Genomic DNA, 18305 nt, shown 5'->3' on the forward strand with positions numbered 1-18305 from the left:
TTCGGCATCGTTCTCTGCCGACGGGTGAATTCCTCCAGGTTTCGAGCCACTGCCACAGCACGCCATATCGTTCACTCGTAACCGATTCTGCTCGCGAAGACTGAAAACGTCAGGTCAAGTCTGGAGTGGACCCAGTGATACCATGGGTTCGACACTTCCGAGCACGATGCGAGCATCGCAATGGACAACGAACGCCAATGGAATTGAGCGCGACATGAAGCTTAACAATGAAGCTTCATTGCCTAAGAACGCCGCCTCGCTCCCGAGCGGGCACACATTGGTCAAGGTCGCGTACAGCACAGTCAACCCTTTCGACTACAAGGTCGCGGAGACACCAGTTGTCGGGCAGTACATCCTCGCCAAACCCTCCGTTCCCGGTCTCGACTTTTCTGGCACCGTTGTCGAGACGAAGCGTCCGGACCTGAGGATAGGAGATCGAGTATTCGGCAGAACAGATCCTCCCACCTTCGGCTGTCTCGCCGACTACGTAGTGGTCAAAGAAGCCGGCGTCTACCCAATCTCAGACGGCGTATCCCTCCGCGACGCTTCTACCGCCGGCATCGCCGCTCTGGCTGCCTATCAATCCATCATGCCATACATCAAGCCAGGCGACGAAGTCTTGATCAACGGCGGCAGTGGCGGGACCGGTCATTTCGGAATCCAATTCGCCAAAGCCGCTGGCTGCCGTGTCACAACCACATGCTCGTCCACCAACATCAACTTCTGCAAACAACTAGGCGCAGACGAAGTCATCGAGTACACTAAAGTCGACCTCATCTCCCACCTCAAATCGTGCGGCAAGCAATATGACCTCATCGTTGATAATGTCTTCAGTGATCGCAATCTGTACTGGCAATGTCGGCACTACCTCAAGCCAGAGGGGACGTTCGCGACACCTGGGGACACGAAGCCAGCAGCACTCAAGGATCTGGCACTGGCACATGTTCTACCAAGTTGGCTTGGCGGAGGGCAAAGGAGCTTTGCTTTCATTCGTAATGAGCCCAATCAGAATAACTTCGAGCAGATTGCGAAGTGGATGCAGCAGGGTAAGGTCAAGCCGTTCATTCAGGAGGAGTTCTCGTTGGAGGATGCCCATAAGGCGTATGAGAGGTTGAAGAGTGGGAGGACGAGGGGAAAGATTGTGGTTAAGGTGGCTGGGGAGTGAGGTGATGGGTGTAGGGAAGTAGCAAACGTGTCGATTCAGGAAAACACTGCCGAGCATCACCGCGCGCGCCTGTATGCTGATCACCGGAGCTTCATTGTCTTTCAAGACTTTGCACATCCTCATTATGGTAAGGTCTACCAACTTGTGTTGCCGTCTACCACCTGAGCACTTTTCGTAGAGATGCACTGCCTTTGTTTCGACGCCACACGGCTCGCAGCGACCTTGGCAGACCGGATATCATCGGTCCCTGTGCTGCACATATACGGCGGGCATAAAATAAGTGCACACCCCAGTACATCACTGAGCAACCACTGTTATCATTGAAAAGATGGTACTCCTCGGCCTCCCCAGCCTTCTCCTAGCCCTGGGCGCCATCGCCTCTTGTCAAACCATCAGAAGAATCAACGTAAGCCTCCTACCAGATCCTTCAAGACCGTCACAACCATCATAACCATCTTCGCCCCGACAGTTCGACAACCCAGATTTCCCCGCTAGGTCTCCAGGTCCGCGCGTTCCCCGCGGCTACCCCGTCGGCGTAGTCGACGAAGTCCTCAGGTTCTCCCCGGACTGGACTGTCCTCAACTTAGCAGACGGCACAGGCTGCCGGGCCGGTCTTCTCGAGCCTTCATCGGCGAGAGAAAACTCATTGAGCCCAGATCGGGCAACAACGTGGCTATACTGTACGGCTCAGCGGACATTTCATCGAATCTCGCCTTGGGCGTTATTAGCGCCGTCGACAAGGGGACCGTCTACCTGGAGAGTTCTCATTTCATGTGTGCATCGTTCCATCTAGGAGTCTTCGTCCCGATCGACTGTACGCTGACCATTGGTCAGACGACCAGCAATAATCAGATGCTTGGTGTAACCAAGGAAATAGAGGGCGTAGCAGGCAATTTGGTGCGGTTCACAAACGTGGGTATAGCTTCTGATAGTTTTAGTTTGGGGGTTGGGATGAGGTATGACGTGGAAAAGTATGGCCTGTTGGGAAGTGTGGCGGTATTGATTGACTCGATGGTGATGGAGGTGTGAGGACATGATGATTATAACGATAAGGCGAAAGGATATCGTTGTCATGGAAGTTAACCAAGGACAAATTCAGACCAGCGGGTGTATTGTCGTTAGGGTCGTACGTGGAAGTATACGTTAAGTTCAGCCACGATAGTACTCACTTCTTCCTACTGTACGTTGTAATACCAATGATGGTTCATTGTTGCAGTGCAACGTGAAGAGGCAACTGTTGCCAAAAGGCAATCCCGACCGAGGGGATCTCTGATCATTCGCAGCAGGCACGGCTACGCGAGTATGTCTATCGCGTTCATATACAAACAGCCTGCTCATTTATGCGACAGCTCGTCTATCGTTGGTCTCATGCCTCATCCATGCGCGAAGCTGTGCTCGATCTTGTGATATCGATCTTGTGATTGTGATATCGATCCTGCAAGTCAGGCCAGTTGTCGTCCCTGCCACTCCAGTGACTGGCTTCACCAGCCTGTGAAGGAGCCACCGTAGTAGCCCTCACTCGGCTTATGTCCACCGCCTTGATAGTAGTAGCCATTTCCTGAACGACCATTTTGGTTGTTTGAAGTGCCATTGCTGTGTCCCTTCGAGCCATGCTACAGCCCGCGATCGTCAGCAACCAGGCCATCATCGCCAAATCCTCCCATCCGTCCACCTCGGCCACCGAAACCTCCGCGCTCCTTCTGTTGCTTATCCCGAACGACGACGTTGAATTTGGAGCCCAAGCTCTGTGCTTCGGCAACAGATCGGGTAAGGCTTGCGAGGAGAGATGTGAGGTGCACGTCCTGCTTCTCGACCTCGGCGGACTTTTCAAGATTCGATGCTGGCGCGAGAACGTTGCCATCGGCGTCTGCTTCGGACACTGCTGCAGGCGGAGGTGCGAGAAGTGGTAGGCGAGACAGCATTGCGTTGATGCTGCGTAAAAGAGTGAAGTTGGTGTCTGCTGGTGGGGCGGCATCGAGGTTCTCGTCGGTAAGGTAGCTTGCAGGTAGTGTCTCCAGATACGAGCCGAGAAGCTTGATGCGCTCGTTGAGCATCTTGATGGCGTTGACTTTCGAGTTGAGGGTGGTGATCAGCTCGTCGTCCTCGGGTGAGAGAATGTTTGCGGGTGCACCATTAGCATCAGCCTCCTCGCCATCTTTTGCCCTGCCTTTGCCCTTCGTCTTCTTGTCCTTCGAACTCGATCCTGCTGAGCCTGCCGCATCCGCCTTGGGCACAGCTGTTGCGTTACCGCCACCCACGGCCACGAAGTTCACGCCAATCATCTCCGCGTCTCCTGACTCGACCTCGAATGCCAGCTCTTTGAATCGCATTGCATCATTCTCTTCCACCGACTCGTACAAGCTGATGGGAAGCTTGCTGCCCTGCAGATCGTCGACGAGCTCCGGATGGAACAGCAGAAGCATTGTGTTGTCGGATCCAGTCAAGTCCCGTACTTCCTTCAAAACTGGTAGATGTGACTGTTGTGGACCCGCGACAGGACCTAGCATGAAGAGCGCGACCAGATCGAGTGCGGGCACCTTGTGGACTTCCTTGTACATATCCAATCGGTCAGTGAACCAGGTTGCGTCTAGCACCGCATCACTGTCGTCTGCCTCGTCCGCCAGCTTGCACTCGAAGGCGTGCTCGAGGGTGAAGTTCCTGCCATTCTGTTGGCCAATGACTGCGCCGATCGCTGGACCTCGTTGTGTTCGGATGGTGTGTCTGGTGATGTAGTCGCTGATGGTGAGGAGCACGAGAGGGTGGAGCTGGATGTTGTTTGAGGCGTCTGGTCGGCCGGATATCACCAGTGGGTTGGCCATGTTGGCGGTGGTGGTGGAAGAGGAGGAGGGCGGTGATGTCGCGAGGAAGATGTTTGTAGTGGTCAAGACGATGAGGCTCTACAAACAGCTCTTGCCATCGGAGTGACGTGCCGAGCACAGGCCATCCACGCTAAAAAGTTTAACCTGAAACGCGCTCTTCGAAGCCGCGTCTTCGTGATTTGATGTTGTAATCAGATGTCGTTCGCAGTGGCAACATTGAATTCGTCTGTGTTATCTATGCACAGATGGCAGTCCGCTGTGACTTATGTAAGTTTGTCTTTCCTTCACTGTACATAGTCAATCAAACATCCATCACCACTGTGCACACCATGTCCCATATACTGTCTTCTGAACCTAGTACAGCAGCATCGCTCATTGTCAGTGCCGCCATCGTTCATCATGTTATGCACGTTCTTTTCAGTCTTCTGCTGTCCCGGCCTTTCGATTGCAGCAAACGCAGTGAGGCGGAACCTGTACCACCACTTCGCCACTGCATCGCCTTTTCCACGTTCCATTTTGTAGTCAAAGATGCAGAGAAGTGGTTTGAGCTTCAAGCAGCGGGAGTCAATCGCTATAGGGGTATCATTGTGTCCTTACTAATGCACAGCCTTGCCTGCCTCGCCTCTTTGCAGCCCTGGGCCGCATTTCACTTCTTAGACCTCTTGCTCGCCCTGTTCGCTGCAAAAGCCTCTTCGGGCGGCTCCTCCATTGCCGCATCCTTCTTGCCCTTCTTTCCCTTTGTCGCGTACTTCGCCTCCAGATTCTCCAGGAAGTTCTCCTTCCTGGCACCATTCCTCTGCTGAATCAACGCAGCCAGATCTCCCATATCGCCCCCACTATCCTTCTTGCCCTTCTTCTTCGACTTCGTCTCCCTCTCAAACTCCGCAGCCTCACCAGACTCTTGCTGTTTCCGCTTCCTCGCTGCCTTCATCCTTCCCTCCTTCGACTTCTCTGATTCGTCTGTATATGCCGAGAAAGCCTCGACCTCTCCTGCTTCAATAGCCGCATCGATGATGCCTCTGAATCTCTCCTCATCATCCACCATATCACTCAACATAATCTGCTGATATAGCTTCGGCACCTTGCCCTTGTGCTGTGTGTACGCCTTCAACACTGCTTGCCGCTCCTCTTCACTTCCCTTGTACTTCTTCTCGAAATCGCTGATCTTCTCAGATGTTACTACGCCAGCGAACTGTTCGCGGAAGAAGTCCACCCAGTTGAAGTCATCGTCGTCGAGGTCGAGTGATTCTTCGGTGCGGCCGGTTGTGTCGTAGCGTTTTCGCCGGCGCTCGTCGGCGAGGATTGCGAAGGCGAAGGCGATTTCTTGAAACTTGGTGTGGGCGCTCTCCTTGTCCTCTGGCGAGGCCTTGTCGGGATGGTGCTTGAGTGCGGCTTTCCTGTAGGCTTTCTTGATGTCGTCTTGGGATGCGTTTGTTTCGAGGCCGAGCGTTTCGTAAGGATTGATTTCCGTGGGTGGGACGTCGATCTCGAAGTCTTCCTCGTCGTCACGGGGGTGTTTGGGCATGTCGGCGGTGTTGTGACTGCCGTGATTTGTAAGTTATGTTATGAGTTGAAGGTGGTTTCCATCCATGGATAAGTGATCCTCGCCAAACACGAGCCTGACGCGACGCGAACGCGCCGACGCGGGCATGCAAAACATTACTCCGTCATTTTTTGCCCTCCTTGCATACCACGACATCCACTTTACCACGATAATGACATGACAAGCGTGGAACGGCCATCACGGCATCACATCTACCCTAAGCGATACTTCGACGCCTCGGCGACATGGTTCGCATGGAACAAACTCACCGCAAAGGACGTCCACGCATTGAGGGAGGAGCCCGGATTTGAGGGGCAAGATATCTACTTCTACCTGAATCAACCCATCCGCTTTGTACGTCTTGTTGGGCTGGTAGTACAGATCGATGTGGTCTCTGAAGGCAGATACACTCTTCTCACCCTGGACGATAGCAGCGGTGCCAACATCGAAGTCAAGATTGAGAAGCGAAGTCGTGTTGCCGGAGACGAGACCATATATGCTACCAACACGTTGATCGACAATGTTGACGTCAAGGTCTACGTGGGAGGGTCAACCATACTGGTCAACGGCAGACCACTCGAGCTAGGCACTGTTATCGGAGCACAAGGTACTATAACATCGTTCCGGCAAAGCAGACAGCTGAGCCTGAAGAAGATATTCCGGGTTCAAGACACGAACCAAGAAGCAGCACATTGGATGAGAGCCGCGGACTGGAAAAAGGACATTCTATCTAAGCCGTGGGTGCTGTCACGACAGCAGCAGGATGCGATCGATGAGCAGCTAAGGCAAGACGAGCTGAAAGAAGAAAAGAGGGAGAAGCTCAAGCGCAAAAAGCAAGCCAAGTATGATGAGAAGTATCGTCAGAAGCAAGCTGCTAAAGAAGAGAAGAGGGAAGTCGTGGAGGCTATGCTCAACAAGGGCGCTCTGCCAGGCAGTGAAGTTTTGCCCAGACCGTGGGACTAGAGCCGAAGCTTTCGAATGTGCTGCTCAGCATTGTCTTTATGAAGCTCATGACACGCTACATGTATGGAGGCTATAGCACTATCCAAGTTGCGGCCACTTATCTTCCGGATCAGACAAACAAAGAAGCTTAGAGGCGTCCTCTATCTGGTCTGGTGCAGCAAGCTCTCTGAGCAGGAAATCGACGTTTGGCAAAAGCAAGCACACTCGAGACGGTCTTCGTTTGCTCCTGCGACCTGGGTGACCACTTCCTGAGATCTTCCTTCGAGACGAAGCAAGATGTGAGCTTCACCAGCTAGCTGCATTGTGCCGCATCTTTTAGCTGCAGGTTGCTGCACATTGAGCTAAAGAAAGCCTGGGCTGCGGCGCAGCATCTCGGTCTCCTCTGACCACAGAGGGTATCTGTATAATCTTGATATGCTGGACCACGAGTACTCGCCCGTGTATTGGTCTGCCATACACTAGCCATGCATTGGATCTGCCTAAGCTCCGGACATACTCTCAAGAGATGATTTAAAGTTCGGAAAGGCTGCACTCGTGGGGACTTTGCCGCATCTGCAAGCTTTCCTTCTTTCATGAGGCGAAAATTGCCTCACGCTGCGCATTGTCACGCTCGCCGAACGCCAGCATGAAGGACTCTGTAGTATCCATCTGCCAGCCCTCGCCGCAGTCGCCTTCCGTTGTGTTTTTTGATCAGTCCCGCGCGTCTCTACAATGTCCAAATGGAATTCCTTCTGGAGCTGGTGTGGGAGATTTGGCGCAAAGGTAGCTAACACATGGATCCTGGAAATCGCTGCTATTTCCTTTAGCATCATCTGCCTTCTGACATTGGTGGGCGTCTTATCATCGGCAGCAGGCCAAGAGATCCAATCCTGGAGCGGCGTCACCTTGAACACGCTGGTGTCTCTTCTTGCTACGGCTTGTAAGCTGAGCGCTCTCTTTGCTCTTGCGTCAGCCATCGGCCAGTCGAAATGGAATTCCTTCTCACGCGGACCGCGGTCACTGCTACAATTCGAGACCATAGATCTCGCCAGCCGGAGTGTAGTCGGATGCTTGCAGATGGTGTTCCAGACACGAATGTACTCCGACAGCATTTCACATCGTGACGGCAACCCAACTGATGGTATCACAGCGCGTTCCTCGGAGCCATCGCCTTCATTGTCGCGTTTGGGTTTGACCCCTTCGCGCAGCAACTTGTGCAGTACAAGACTTTTGTGGAGTACACGCCTGGTGGCAACGCTTCTGTACCATTTGCGCACAGGTATAGTCGAGGTACCCGCACCGAGGTGGGAGGGACACTGTAGAGCAGCACAGTCCACGGTTTTGGCGTCACCACTAACAGTACATAGCCCTCCCCGGGCGAACGCCATGGCAGATTTTGCGCTGCAAGCAGCCACGATGAACGGTCTCGTCCTCCACCCTGAGGCTATCTCGCAACAGCTCGCTGTAACGTGCACATCTGGCAACTGCACATGGCCACCTGTGGACTCGCTGGCTGTTTGCAGTCGGTGCAGTGACATTACTGAACACATTGAGACTACGGAAGAGAAGGAGGGAGAAGCAGCGTTGTGGCCGTCCTTGTCCCAAGGCGCTCCTCCAAACATGTTTTGTCGGAATACAACAACTCATACGCTGCCGAACCAGCTCTATATTCAGAACTGCGATGAAACACCCGCTTATGTGCCAATGACGATGTTGAGTACTGCCGATCCTGCAATGACGGTCAGCATGAAGGGTATGGACACTCTCTTCTTCTCGACTGCGGTACTACGCACGAGTTCTCAAGTCAATGCCTCGGCCATTGACTGGTCCGATACTCCCATAGCAGCGACAGAATGCTCGCTCCGCTTCTGCGTCAAGACGTTTGAGACGAATATCACGAACAACCGTATATCAGAGCATTCGCGGGAAATCTTAGCTGTACGATCGCCTCGCTCGTGGGTGCAACTACATGGCGAGTTCAATGATCGCCTAGACTTGCCTGAGGGTCATGCTTCCGACGACTTGCATTACGACAGTGTGAATGCTTCTATCGACCGCACAGACCTAATGCTTGGCGACCAGTACAACATCTCTCAGGAGGCAGTCTACGGCATCGGCTCTTTCTTCAGGGATCTCCTCAGTGTCAATCTCACTACGAAAAACTCAGAAGGGGGAATCGATGGTAGAATCAATGGTTTCTACATGAAGGACAGACAATCCCAGCCCGCTATTGCCGCAGTCTTGTACAACAGCTCGGACCTTGGCGCGACGTTCGAAGCACTTGCCGCCAGCATGAGCAACGCCATACGTGTTGGAGGAGATGACTCTTTACAACACCCTGGCGATGACGGCCGCTTGGTCACCAAATACCGCATCGACTGATACTGGTTTGCCCTGCCCGCTACAGTAGTCCTCGCAAGTCTGCTACAGCTCGTCTTCACCATGCTCGAAAGCATGAGGAAGGAAGCACCACTGTGGAAGAACAGCACTTTGGCCACACTTTCACGTGGGAGGTACGTTGCTGAGATCTTCGAAGATACCGAGAAGTTGCTGGAGATGAGAGATGCTGCAGACGGCCATGATGTGTATCTCTTTCCCGATGAGACCAGGGTGAGACACGCCGCAGAGTCGCCAAGCGAGCCGCACCAGGACAGATCTTCTTTGGCGACAACGCTTGGCAGCGGCAGCGTAGAGAGCTATCCTATGCTGCCCATGAGCCCTTCATTCGCGCCATTGAAGATAATCGACAACGATGATGCGTACAGGGAGCCCAGTGCTACTGATGGGGCGGAAGGTGCCCTTTTAAGGGTGGCTAGAGCGCCTTCGCGACATTGAAGACGTTCCTAGTGCTGCATCACCACGCAAACACGTACTTCAATCATTTAAACACTCGATGCAGGAGCAGGATCTCAAACGTCTCAGTCGTCGGACACTTGCAGCCTCGAGCTTGTTGGGATACCTTGTCGAACACCAAGCTGTTTGCCATCATACTGAATATGCTGCCGTGATGGTGTACAGGTGTAGCGTACTGAGTCCCACGGCGAACTTTGCACACATTGCACCCCTACGACATCTTGTTCGCGCCCAATCTGATAGGATCTCAATCGGCGCCGTGCATCGTGATGTGACCAGAGTGTGTCGTCCTCGGGGCAATTTGCTCCTGTGTCTCTCAACTTCATGTGAAGCACAGTGAAGCACAATGCACGTTGCCGAAATGCCTCAGGAAACCTGTGTCGTGTGCTTCCCGAAGTCAAGGGCTATATGAAGAGGCACGCTCGACTCACTCACGGTGTCCATCTCATGGCGCAGTTCGGACAGATCTCGCCACTACCCCAATCCATCCACGAAAATCAACAAGACCAGCCAAGTTCCAGTACTCGCAAGATGGCAGACGACAATCCGGAAGACAACCCTCCCGTCGAAGAGGAGCAGCAAGAAGAACCCACCGCAGAAGAGGAGGCTGAGGGTCCCAAACGCATCGTCATTTGCGGTGCTACTGGTCGCCTTGGTGGCTCGGTACTCAGACGCCTGCAAAGCGACGGCGGTTGGGAGATACGTGCAGTCACCCGTACTCCCGACAGTGACGCTGCCACAGCACTTGCCGACTCTGGCATCGAAGTTGTCTCTGGTAACTACGATGATGAGGAGTCTCTCATCACAGCCTTTGATGTCCGTCGTCATAACTGCTGCTCCTGCGACCAAGCTGACCAGTTCATACGGCGCTAAAGCTATCTTCGCAGCCACTAACTTCTGGGAGCAATACTTCGCTGATGGCAATGATGCAACCGCCGCTGGCGAGAAGGAACAGGCTCAGATGTACACCATCGCATCAGCTGCCAGTAAGATTGATAGCTTGGAACATTTCATCTTGCTGTCGATGCCTGCCGGCGAGAAGCTCGCGGAAGACCTTCACGTCCCGCAATTCGACTTCAAGGATCGTGCTGCTGATCAAATCATTGCTGATTGCCCGGACTTGATCCCGAAGACGAACTTCTTGTGGAGTGGGGTGTTCACGAGTAACTTCTGGGAGGGGAAGGGGTTCGACAAGCCGTTTGAAGTGGTAAGTGCATCCAGAGTTTGCGTATGAGAGTCGGAGACTAACGTCCTTCCAGCCCGACACCAACGGCATCCACACCATGATTCACCCATCCAAACCTAACACCCTCGTCCCCTTCACGAACGTCTCCACCAACATTGGCGTCTTCGTCAGTACCCTCCTCGCCAAGCCCGAGATCGCTCTCCCAGCAACGTACATCAACTGTGTCAAGGAGGTTCTGACATATGAGGATGCTCTCAAAATCTGGAGCGAAGTCACCGGTCGCACTGCGGTCTACGTCACAGTGACCGATGAGGACTTCCAGACGCTCTATGGTCCCGGGTCGCTTGAGTTCGTGCAGCAGATGAACTTCCTTGCTGCTGCTGTTGGTGACTGGACGAGTGCGTATGGAGCCTTGGATCCTAGCTCGGTTATTGGAGCCGCTGAGTTGGGAATTCCGGATGAGGAGTTAGTGGACTTTAGGGGGAGCTTGGAGGCGAACAAGGACAGTTTGTTGTCATGGTCTCCCCACAGAGAGTACAGAAGGTGGGGACAGAAGAGCCTCAGAGTGCTCAGAAGTCGTCAAGAAGTGACAGTCCAGCTTGGTGTGTGAGCGCCAAGAATCACATGCCCCGCAACATTCACTACGGGACCCAGCCCTCCAAATTCACCCCTCTACCAAACCTTGACAGATTCACTTCGGCTCGTGACTGTGTGACTCACGGCACTCCCGCGAGCACCCGCGACTGCGCTGGACCCTGGAAGAAGCACGTGGAAGACTCGGAACGTAGGGCAGGTTGGAATAAGGTTTTGAGCAAAGCTGCTGAGCGCGGCTTCGCACGGGTTAGCCCTGTTGATGCGGGGACACGCACTCGCGAGGGTCGCGTATAAATATCTGGCCTTCCCCAGGCCTCTCTTGCTTCCTTCGTCTTTTGTTTTGTGTAGCAATCATACCATACCCTTTTGCATCTGCACTTCGCACCTGCATTCTCGCTTTCACCCTTGCATCTCACAGGCCAGGCTCTCGCCCTGACATCACAAAAGACCAACAAACCGTCAACCACTCGAGTCATCCTCATGGGTGACCACGCCACCGATGGAGGTGTCAACCTCGACAACCAAGACACTCCATTCCACTTCAGTGAGTGGACTGACATCCCCTTCTCGAACGCCGCTGCCTTCGGTGCCTGGGCAAACGCCAACCCCGACACCGCCTACGCTCTCATCAACCGCACCGTCTCCTCTTTCCGCGAGACCGCCCAGCAGGTCGAGCAAGCAAACAACCAAGCAACATACCTTCAAGGTATTGTGAACACCTTCCAGAACCTCGCCCCGCACGCCGACGACAACCGCCGCCAGCACTTCTCCAAGAAGGTCAACGACCCAGACGAGTTCGACGGCAACAAGAGCAAGTTTGAGGCATTTGAGACACAGCTCACCATCAAGCTGTTGGCTAATGCCGACCACTTTCCGCAAGAGAAGGACAAAGTCACGTACGTCTTCTCCCTCCTTCGGGGAGACGCCGCGGCTCAGGTACAACACTACATCGACAACGCCACGCAGACTATCGGCTGCCCGGACGTCCTCACCTTGATGCAGGACCTCCGTGCTGCCTTTGGTGATCCAGACCGTAGAGCCACCGCCCAGAACGCCATCCACAACCTCCTCCAGAAGAACAAGAGCTTCGCCGAGTACCTCGCGGCCTTCAACCGCGACATCGGGTTCACCGGCTACAACGAAGAGACCAAGAAGAGCACTCTCCGCCGTGGTTTGTCAGCAGAGCTTCTTCGAGCCCTCGAGGACAAGGACGTCGGTGCTATGAGCTTCCGTGAGCTCGTCGAGACCTGCCAGCGCCTCGACTCCAACATGAAACACACCGCCTCTCTCCTCGCTTCCCGTTCTCAAGGTCGTCAGCCTCGGGGTCCCGGAAGCCACTTCGCTGCTCCACTAGGCGCCGCCGCTCCTACGGCTCTCCCTCCCGTCTCTGTAGGTGACGCTATGGATCTCAGCGCTGGTGCCGCCGTCCCTCGAGTCCAGGGCCTCGTCAACGGTAAGCTCACTCCCGAAGAGAAGCTTCGCCGTCGCCAGGCCGGACTCTGCACCTACTGCGGCGGTCCAGGCCACATCGCAGCCAACTGTCCGCAGCTCGCTGCCCGTAACGCCCGCAACCCGGTTCGCGGCGCTGTCGGCGCTATCGAGCCTGCTCCTGCTGCTCCCGCTGAGCAGGAAAAAGCCTAGGTCTTCCTCATCGACGCGATGAAGACCAAGAACAACGTTTACCGAAAGTGAAGAGAGGAAAGAAGTTGAGGATCAATACAGCACAGCTAGACCTGTACGACGAGACGGGCAAGGACCACGCTTGCAAACCGTTCGTCACGAATGTAAATATCGGCTCAAAGAAACTCTCTTCTTCCAATCTCACTCTCATGGACACTGGCGCACTAGGCGAGTCTTTTATGGACTATAAACTCGCGACCTCTCTCAACCTCGAACCCCAGGAACTGAAGTACCCTCGCACCCTTGAACTCTTTGACGGCACGGAGACTACCACTGGTAAGATTACTCATGTTGTACACACGTCAATCACCCTCGGAGGCAAGCGTATGTCGATCACCAGCTTCCTTACGTCCCTACCGCATCAGAAGTTTATCCTCGGCCTCCCCTGGTTCAGACGACACCGACCTATCATCGACTGGACTTCCCTTACTGTCAGCTTCCCTCCAGAAGTTCCTCCGGCACCTCCGCCTTCTCCGCCGCCTCAGCGCGGTCCTGAGTATACCAAGATCTTCCAGGTGAACGCCGCTGCCTTCACCACTGCTGCTAAGCAGCCCAAAGCTCAAGTCTTCGCCGCCTCTCTCCGCGATATCGACATCGCCCTCGAGAAGCTCGACAAGAAGCGTACACCTACCGACCCTGCTACGAAGGTCCCTCCTTGGGCACACCACATCCTCCACGTATTCGATGCTAAAGCCGCAGACGAGCTACCTCCTCATCGCCCTCACGACCACAAGATTGAGCTAGAAGAAGGTGCAGAGACACCGTTCGGACCGTTATATTCCATGTCCCGAGAAGAGCTTATCGTCCTCAAGAGATACCTCGAAGAGAACCTAAAGAAGGGGTTCATTCGAGCGAGCCGTTCCAGCGCTGGCAGTCCCGTCATGTTCGTCAAGAAGCCCGGCGGTGGTCTACGCTTCTGCGTAGACTACCGAGGCTTGAACGCTGTTACAAAGAAGAACCGCTACCCAATACCGTTGATTCAGGAGACGCTCGAGCGCCTCTCTAAGGCCAAGTACTTCACCAAGCTCGATGTCATCGCTGCGTTCAACAAGTTACGAATGGCAGAAGGACACGAGTATCTCACAGCCTTCCGTACTCGCTACGGGCTGTTCGAGTCGCTCGTTATGCCCTTCGGCGTTTGTAACGGGCCTAGTACCTTCCAGAACTTCATTAACGACATCCTTCAGGAGTTCCTCGATCAGTTCTGCACTGCCTACATCGACGACATCCTAGTCTACAGCGAGACCAAGGAGGAGCACCGCGAGCACGTCTGTAAGGTCCTTCAGAAGCTCGCAGACGCCGGCTTGCAGCTCGACATCGACAAGTGCGAGTTTGAGAAGACCGAAGTCAAGTTCCTTGGTTTGATCATTACCGCAGACGGCATCAAGATGGACCAAGAGAAGATCGACGCTATCGTCGAATGGGATGCTCCTACGAACGTCAAAGAGGTCCAGGGTTTCCTAGGCTTTGCCAACTTCTACCGCCGCTTCATCCACGCATTTTCGGGCGTGGTACGCCCTTTGACGAAGCTCACGCGCAAGGGTGAGAAGTTCGCCTGGACCGACGAATGCCAGGAGGCTTTTGACTTGCTCAAAGCGAAGTTTGTTGAGAACCCGCTTCTACGGCACTTCGATTTCGAACTGGAGACCCGTGTAGAGACCGACGCATCCGACGGCGTGGTGGGCGGTGTCCTGCTACAACGCCGCTCGCCTGAATCCCCCTGGTTACCTGTCGCCTTCCTCTCCAAGAAGATGACCGCCACGGAGTGTAACTACGAGATCTACGACAAGGAGCTTCTCGCCATCGTCAAAGCTTTCGAAGAGTGGCGCCCCGAGCTCGAAGGCTCTGCTATGCCCGTCCAAGTAAGCTCCGACCATAAGAACCTCGTCTACTTTATGAAGAGCAAGCTGCTCAATCGTCGCCAGGCCCGCTGGAGCGAGTTCCTCTCCCGGTTCAACTTCGTGATCTCGTACACGCCCGGCAAGGCCAACTCGATGGCCGACGCCCTTACCCGCCGCCCTGGTGACTCTCCAGTTGATCGAAGAGGGGGCCGGCAAATCGCAGGGCAACAAGTCATCAAAGAGCACAACCTCTCTTCCGAGCTTCGAGAGTACCTATCGAACGGCCAGCCTACGCTCGCCGCTTCCTTTGCTACTCTCGTGCTCGCTCCTGCCTACCTTGACGAGAGTGACGATGAATCCGAGCCTGAAGAATACGCCTCGGACGCTGAGGACTTGAACGACGATGAAGAGGGCTCAGTAACGACCGACGGCTCATCCGAATCAGACTTTGAGGGGTTTGATAATGAGGAGCAGCCCGAAGGCATCATGGCACGAGTACGAACAGCGTACGATGCCGACATAGACGCCCAAGAGTTAGTTCAGGCCCTTGAATCTGGCGCGAGGACATTCCCGGGCTTCTCGCTGTCCGAGTGCGAGCTCCAGGGAGGTGTCGTCTACTTCCGTAAGAAGCTTTACGTACCGCAGCCCGAAGGCTCTAATATCCGAGCTGAGATTCTTCAAATCATCCACGACTCCGCCTCTGGGGGTCACCCAGGCGTAGCCAAGACCCACAAGCTCCTCGCTAGGTATTACTGGTGGCCGCATTCCTGGAAGGACGTCCGCCGCTACGTGCTGAACTGCGCTGCTTGCCGAAGAGCCAAAGCTAACCGCCACCGTCCCCACGGTCTCTTGCACCCTCTCCCGGCTCCTGATCGTCCGTGGAAGCACATCACTATGGACTTTATCACCGATCTTCCTCACGGCAAGACCTTCAGCGGCGTGAAAGCAAAGGCCCTTCTAGTGATCGTGGACCGTCACTCCAAGGACCGGTACATGATCCCGTGCTGGAGCATGACCGCAAAGGAGACTGCTCGCTTGTTCTACGAATTCGTCTGGCGCTTTCAAGGCCTCCCGGATAGCATCACCTCTGACAGAGGCACCCAGTTCATCTCGCACTTCTGGAAGCGTCTGTGTGCTATCCTAGGCATCAAGCATAACCTCTCGACCAGTTTTCAGCCACAGACCGACGGCCAGACCGAAATTACGAACGCTATCCTCGAGCAGGTCCTTCGTTGCTTCGTCGACTACCACCAGAAGGATTGGCCTCAGCATATCCCTGCGGTGGAGTTCGCTACTCGTAACTGGGACTCGGAGACTACTGGCTACTCTCCCTTCTATACTACGAGAGGTTACCACCCTCGTACAGGCATGGAACCAGAAGAACCTCTCCCGCCTACCGAAGACGCAAACGAGCAAGCAGCAGACGAGTTCGCTACTATGCTCTCACAGATCCATGAAGAAGTTCACGACGAGATGGTGTACGCACAAGCAATCTACGAGGATCAAGCCAATCGTCGTCGCCAGCCAGCTCCCGACTACCAAGTAGGCGATATGGTCTACCTCAACTCCAAGAACATCAAGACAGACCGCCCCTCCAAGAAGCTGAACTGGAAGAACCTAGGTCCTTTTGAGATCACCGAGCGTATCAGTTCACACGCCTACCGTCTAGCTCTTCCTGCGAACATAAAGATCCACGACGTCTTCCATCCCGTACGCCTTCGGCCGTCGGCTGAGGACCCATTCCCGAACCAAAACCAAGACATGCCAGGTCCTCCCGATGAAGTAGAAGTCGACGAGCCTGTTAACCTACCTTCTGACGACTATGCCGTCCGCAAGATCCGGGGAATCTGCGTAGAGCCCAACGACGTTGAAGGACTACCGCCGATCAAGTATGAAGTCGAATGGCAAGGTTGCCCTGAGTGGGATACCTCATGGGAACCTATCCAACATATCATCTTCAATCGTCAAGCAATCGAAGAATACCACGCCCGCGCAGACGGCCCAGAAGTCAACATCGGCAGGCTCTTCGAATCTGAGCTCTTCGACGGGGCTTACCAATGGTGTATCGACCATGACATCAGGCCTAGGCCTGGTACTGAAGCTGAACATCCTCGATATGTGGAACTACTACGGCTTCGTAGGAACTCAGCTTTGTTCGGGGGGGCTACTGTCATGGTCTCCCCACAGAGAGTACAGAAGGTGGGGACAGAAGAGCCTCAGAGTGCTCAGAAGTCGTCAAGAAGTGACAGTCCAGCTTGGTGTGTGAGCGCCAAGAATCACATGCCCCGCAACATTCACTACGGGACCCAGCCCTCCAAATTCACCCCTCTACCAAACCTTGACAGATTCACTTCGGCTCGTGACTGTGTGACTCACGGCACTCCCGCGAGCACCCGCGACTGCGCTGGACCCTGGAAGAAGCACGTGGAAGACTCGGAACGTAGGGCAGGTTGGAATAAGGTTTTGAGCAAAGCTGCTGAGCGCGGCTTCGCACGGGTTAGCCCTGTTGATGCGGGGACACGCACTCGCGAGGGTCGCGTATAAATATCTGGCCTTCCCCAGGCCTCTCTTGCTTCCTTCGTCTTTTGTTTTGTGTAGCAATCATACCATACCCTTTTGCATCTGCACTTCGCACCTGCATTCTCGCTTTCACCCTTGCATCTCACAGGCCAGGCTCTCGCCCTGACATTTGTAGTGCTTCATGAACCCCGTCACGGCCGTATGTCGAGTTTCGATGGTGGTCAGTATGCTCTATAGCAGTACCATTCCTTTACTGTAGCTCACGACTGACGCGTTCCGACCCACCTTTCTTACCATCTGTGCCAATCCCCTCAGAAACAGCTCCGGGATGTCGTTTCCTGGGTTCGAGAAGATCTTGACGAACAGCTGCTCATCTTGCATGCCATCTGCCGAGCAGTGCCGAAGCATAATGCCCATAACTCTCTCCAGCAACCAGAACACAGTCTCGGTCACAAACAGCCGCCCAAGCGATAATCTAATCGCCGTCACACACAGCTTCGGACTCTCCTTCACAGCGACGTCGAAAGCTTTTACTCTCGTCTCCAGTCTCACCAGATCCTGAATCGACCCAGCACTCATACTGACGTGCACCCGTCTCAGATACTGCAGTGGCAAACACTCATCCAATCTCCCGAATGGATAGTCCGAGTGCAACCTGCTTCGCGTCTGACCAGGATCATCATCGTCGCCATTGATACGGATGCTGAAAGACATTTGTGAATAGAGGAAGTCCAGGCCGTTGGCATAGAAGACTTTACATGTGCGAAAGACGTTTCGGCACCCTTTCCAGCTCGGTGGTGGGACTGGCCATGTTCGGCGAAGGATTAGGTGTTTCTCGAAGATGCGGAGCTCGGCATCGCGAGTGGTGCTTATGTCGAGATTGGTTTCGGAGAAGACGAAGGAGAAGACGAGGTCTTGGATTTCTTGGGGGAGCAGGAAGAGGGGGTGGTGGGTGTTGAGGTGAGGGTAGAGGATGATTGGGGCCATGAGATCTTCAAGAGAATTGACAGTGAATCATGAATATATCATATGGTTCAGGGTGAACACCAGATCCTTCAGCGACAAGACATGTGATAGAGCAGGTTGTATCGTCGTGGTGATGATGAATGATGTCGTCGAGGAAGAGGAAGAGCTGCCTCGTCTCGAGGGCAAGGGTCGCAGC

At 54.3% G+C, this 18305-nt stretch overlaps 9 protein-coding genes across 9 annotated transcripts; 5 read left to right on the forward strand and 4 right to left on the reverse strand.

Moving 5' to 3' along the window:
• Positions 1-142: 142 nt before the first annotated feature.
• Positions 143-1165, forward strand: CLAFUR5_06339 (Zinc-type alcohol dehydrogenase-like protein; the record flags this gene model as incomplete). The annotated part of the gene is made up of 1 exon (XM_047905487.1): positions 143-1165. One exon carries the CDS (start codon positions 143-145, stop codon positions 1163-1165), a length of 1023 nt encoding a protein of 340 aa, XP_047762126.1.
• A 1366-nt stretch (positions 1166-2531) lies between these two features.
• On the reverse strand, positions 2532-2735 carry CLAFUR5_06340 (uncharacterized protein; the record flags this gene model as incomplete). Its single annotated transcript, XM_047905488.1, has 1 exon — positions 2532-2735. The coding sequence occupies one exon, from the start codon at positions 2733-2735 to the stop codon at positions 2532-2534; it is 204 nt and encodes a 67-aa protein (XP_047762151.1).
• A 43-nt stretch (positions 2736-2778) lies between these two features.
• CLAFUR5_06341 (COP9 signalosome complex subunit 6) lies at positions 2779-3984 on the reverse strand (the record flags this gene model as incomplete). Its single annotated transcript, XM_047905489.1, has 1 exon — positions 2779-3984. The coding sequence occupies one exon, from the start codon at positions 3982-3984 to the stop codon at positions 2779-2781; it is 1206 nt and encodes a 401-aa protein (XP_047761556.1).
• A 646-nt stretch (positions 3985-4630) lies between these two features.
• CLAFUR5_06342 (uncharacterized protein) lies at positions 4631-5509 on the reverse strand (the record flags this gene model as incomplete). Its single annotated transcript, XM_047905490.1, has 1 exon — positions 4631-5509. The coding sequence occupies one exon, from the start codon at positions 5507-5509 to the stop codon at positions 4631-4633; it is 879 nt and encodes a 292-aa protein (XP_047761842.1).
• Positions 5510-5704: 195 nt separating this feature from the next.
• On the forward strand, positions 5705-6490 carry CLAFUR5_06343 (uncharacterized protein; the record flags this gene model as incomplete). The annotated part of the gene is made up of 1 exon (XM_047905491.1): positions 5705-6490. One exon carries the CDS (start codon positions 5705-5707, stop codon positions 6488-6490), a length of 786 nt encoding a protein of 261 aa, XP_047761544.1.
• Positions 6491-7201: 711 nt separating this feature from the next.
• On the forward strand, positions 7202-8851 carry CLAFUR5_06344 (uncharacterized protein; the record flags this gene model as incomplete). The annotated part of the gene is made up of 3 exons (XM_047905492.1): positions 7202-7566; positions 7620-7787; positions 7837-8851. The coding sequence occupies 3 exons, from the start codon at positions 7202-7204 to the stop codon at positions 8849-8851; spliced, it is 1548 nt and encodes a 515-aa protein (XP_047762153.1).
• Positions 8852-8911: 60 nt separating this feature from the next.
• On the forward strand, positions 8912-9304 carry CLAFUR5_06345 (uncharacterized protein; the record flags this gene model as incomplete). Its single annotated transcript, XM_047905493.1, has 1 exon — positions 8912-9304. The coding sequence occupies one exon, from the start codon at positions 8912-8914 to the stop codon at positions 9302-9304; it is 393 nt and encodes a 130-aa protein (XP_047762152.1).
• Positions 9305-9853: 549 nt separating this feature from the next.
• Positions 9854-11118, forward strand: CLAFUR5_06346 (NmrA-like family domain-containing protein 1; the record flags this gene model as incomplete). Its single annotated transcript, XM_047905494.1, has 3 exons — positions 9854-10138; positions 10227-10529; positions 10582-11118. 3 exons carry the CDS (start codon positions 9854-9856, stop codon positions 11116-11118), a joined length of 1125 nt encoding a protein of 374 aa, XP_047762753.1.
• A 6256-nt stretch (positions 11119-17374) lies between these two features.
• On the reverse strand, positions 17375-18130 carry CLAFUR5_06347 (uncharacterized protein; the record flags this gene model as incomplete). The annotated part of the gene is made up of 1 exon (XM_047905495.1): positions 17375-18130. One exon carries the CDS (start codon positions 18128-18130, stop codon positions 17375-17377), a length of 756 nt encoding a protein of 251 aa, XP_047762719.1.
• Between the last annotated feature and the right edge of the window lie 175 nt (positions 18131-18305).

The sequence above is a fragment of the Fulvia fulva genome, chromosome 5, assembly GCF_020509005.1.
Source record: "Fulvia fulva chromosome 5, complete sequence".
Lineage (NCBI taxonomy): Eukaryota > Fungi > Ascomycota > Dothideomycetes > Mycosphaerellales > Mycosphaerellaceae > Fulvia > Fulvia fulva.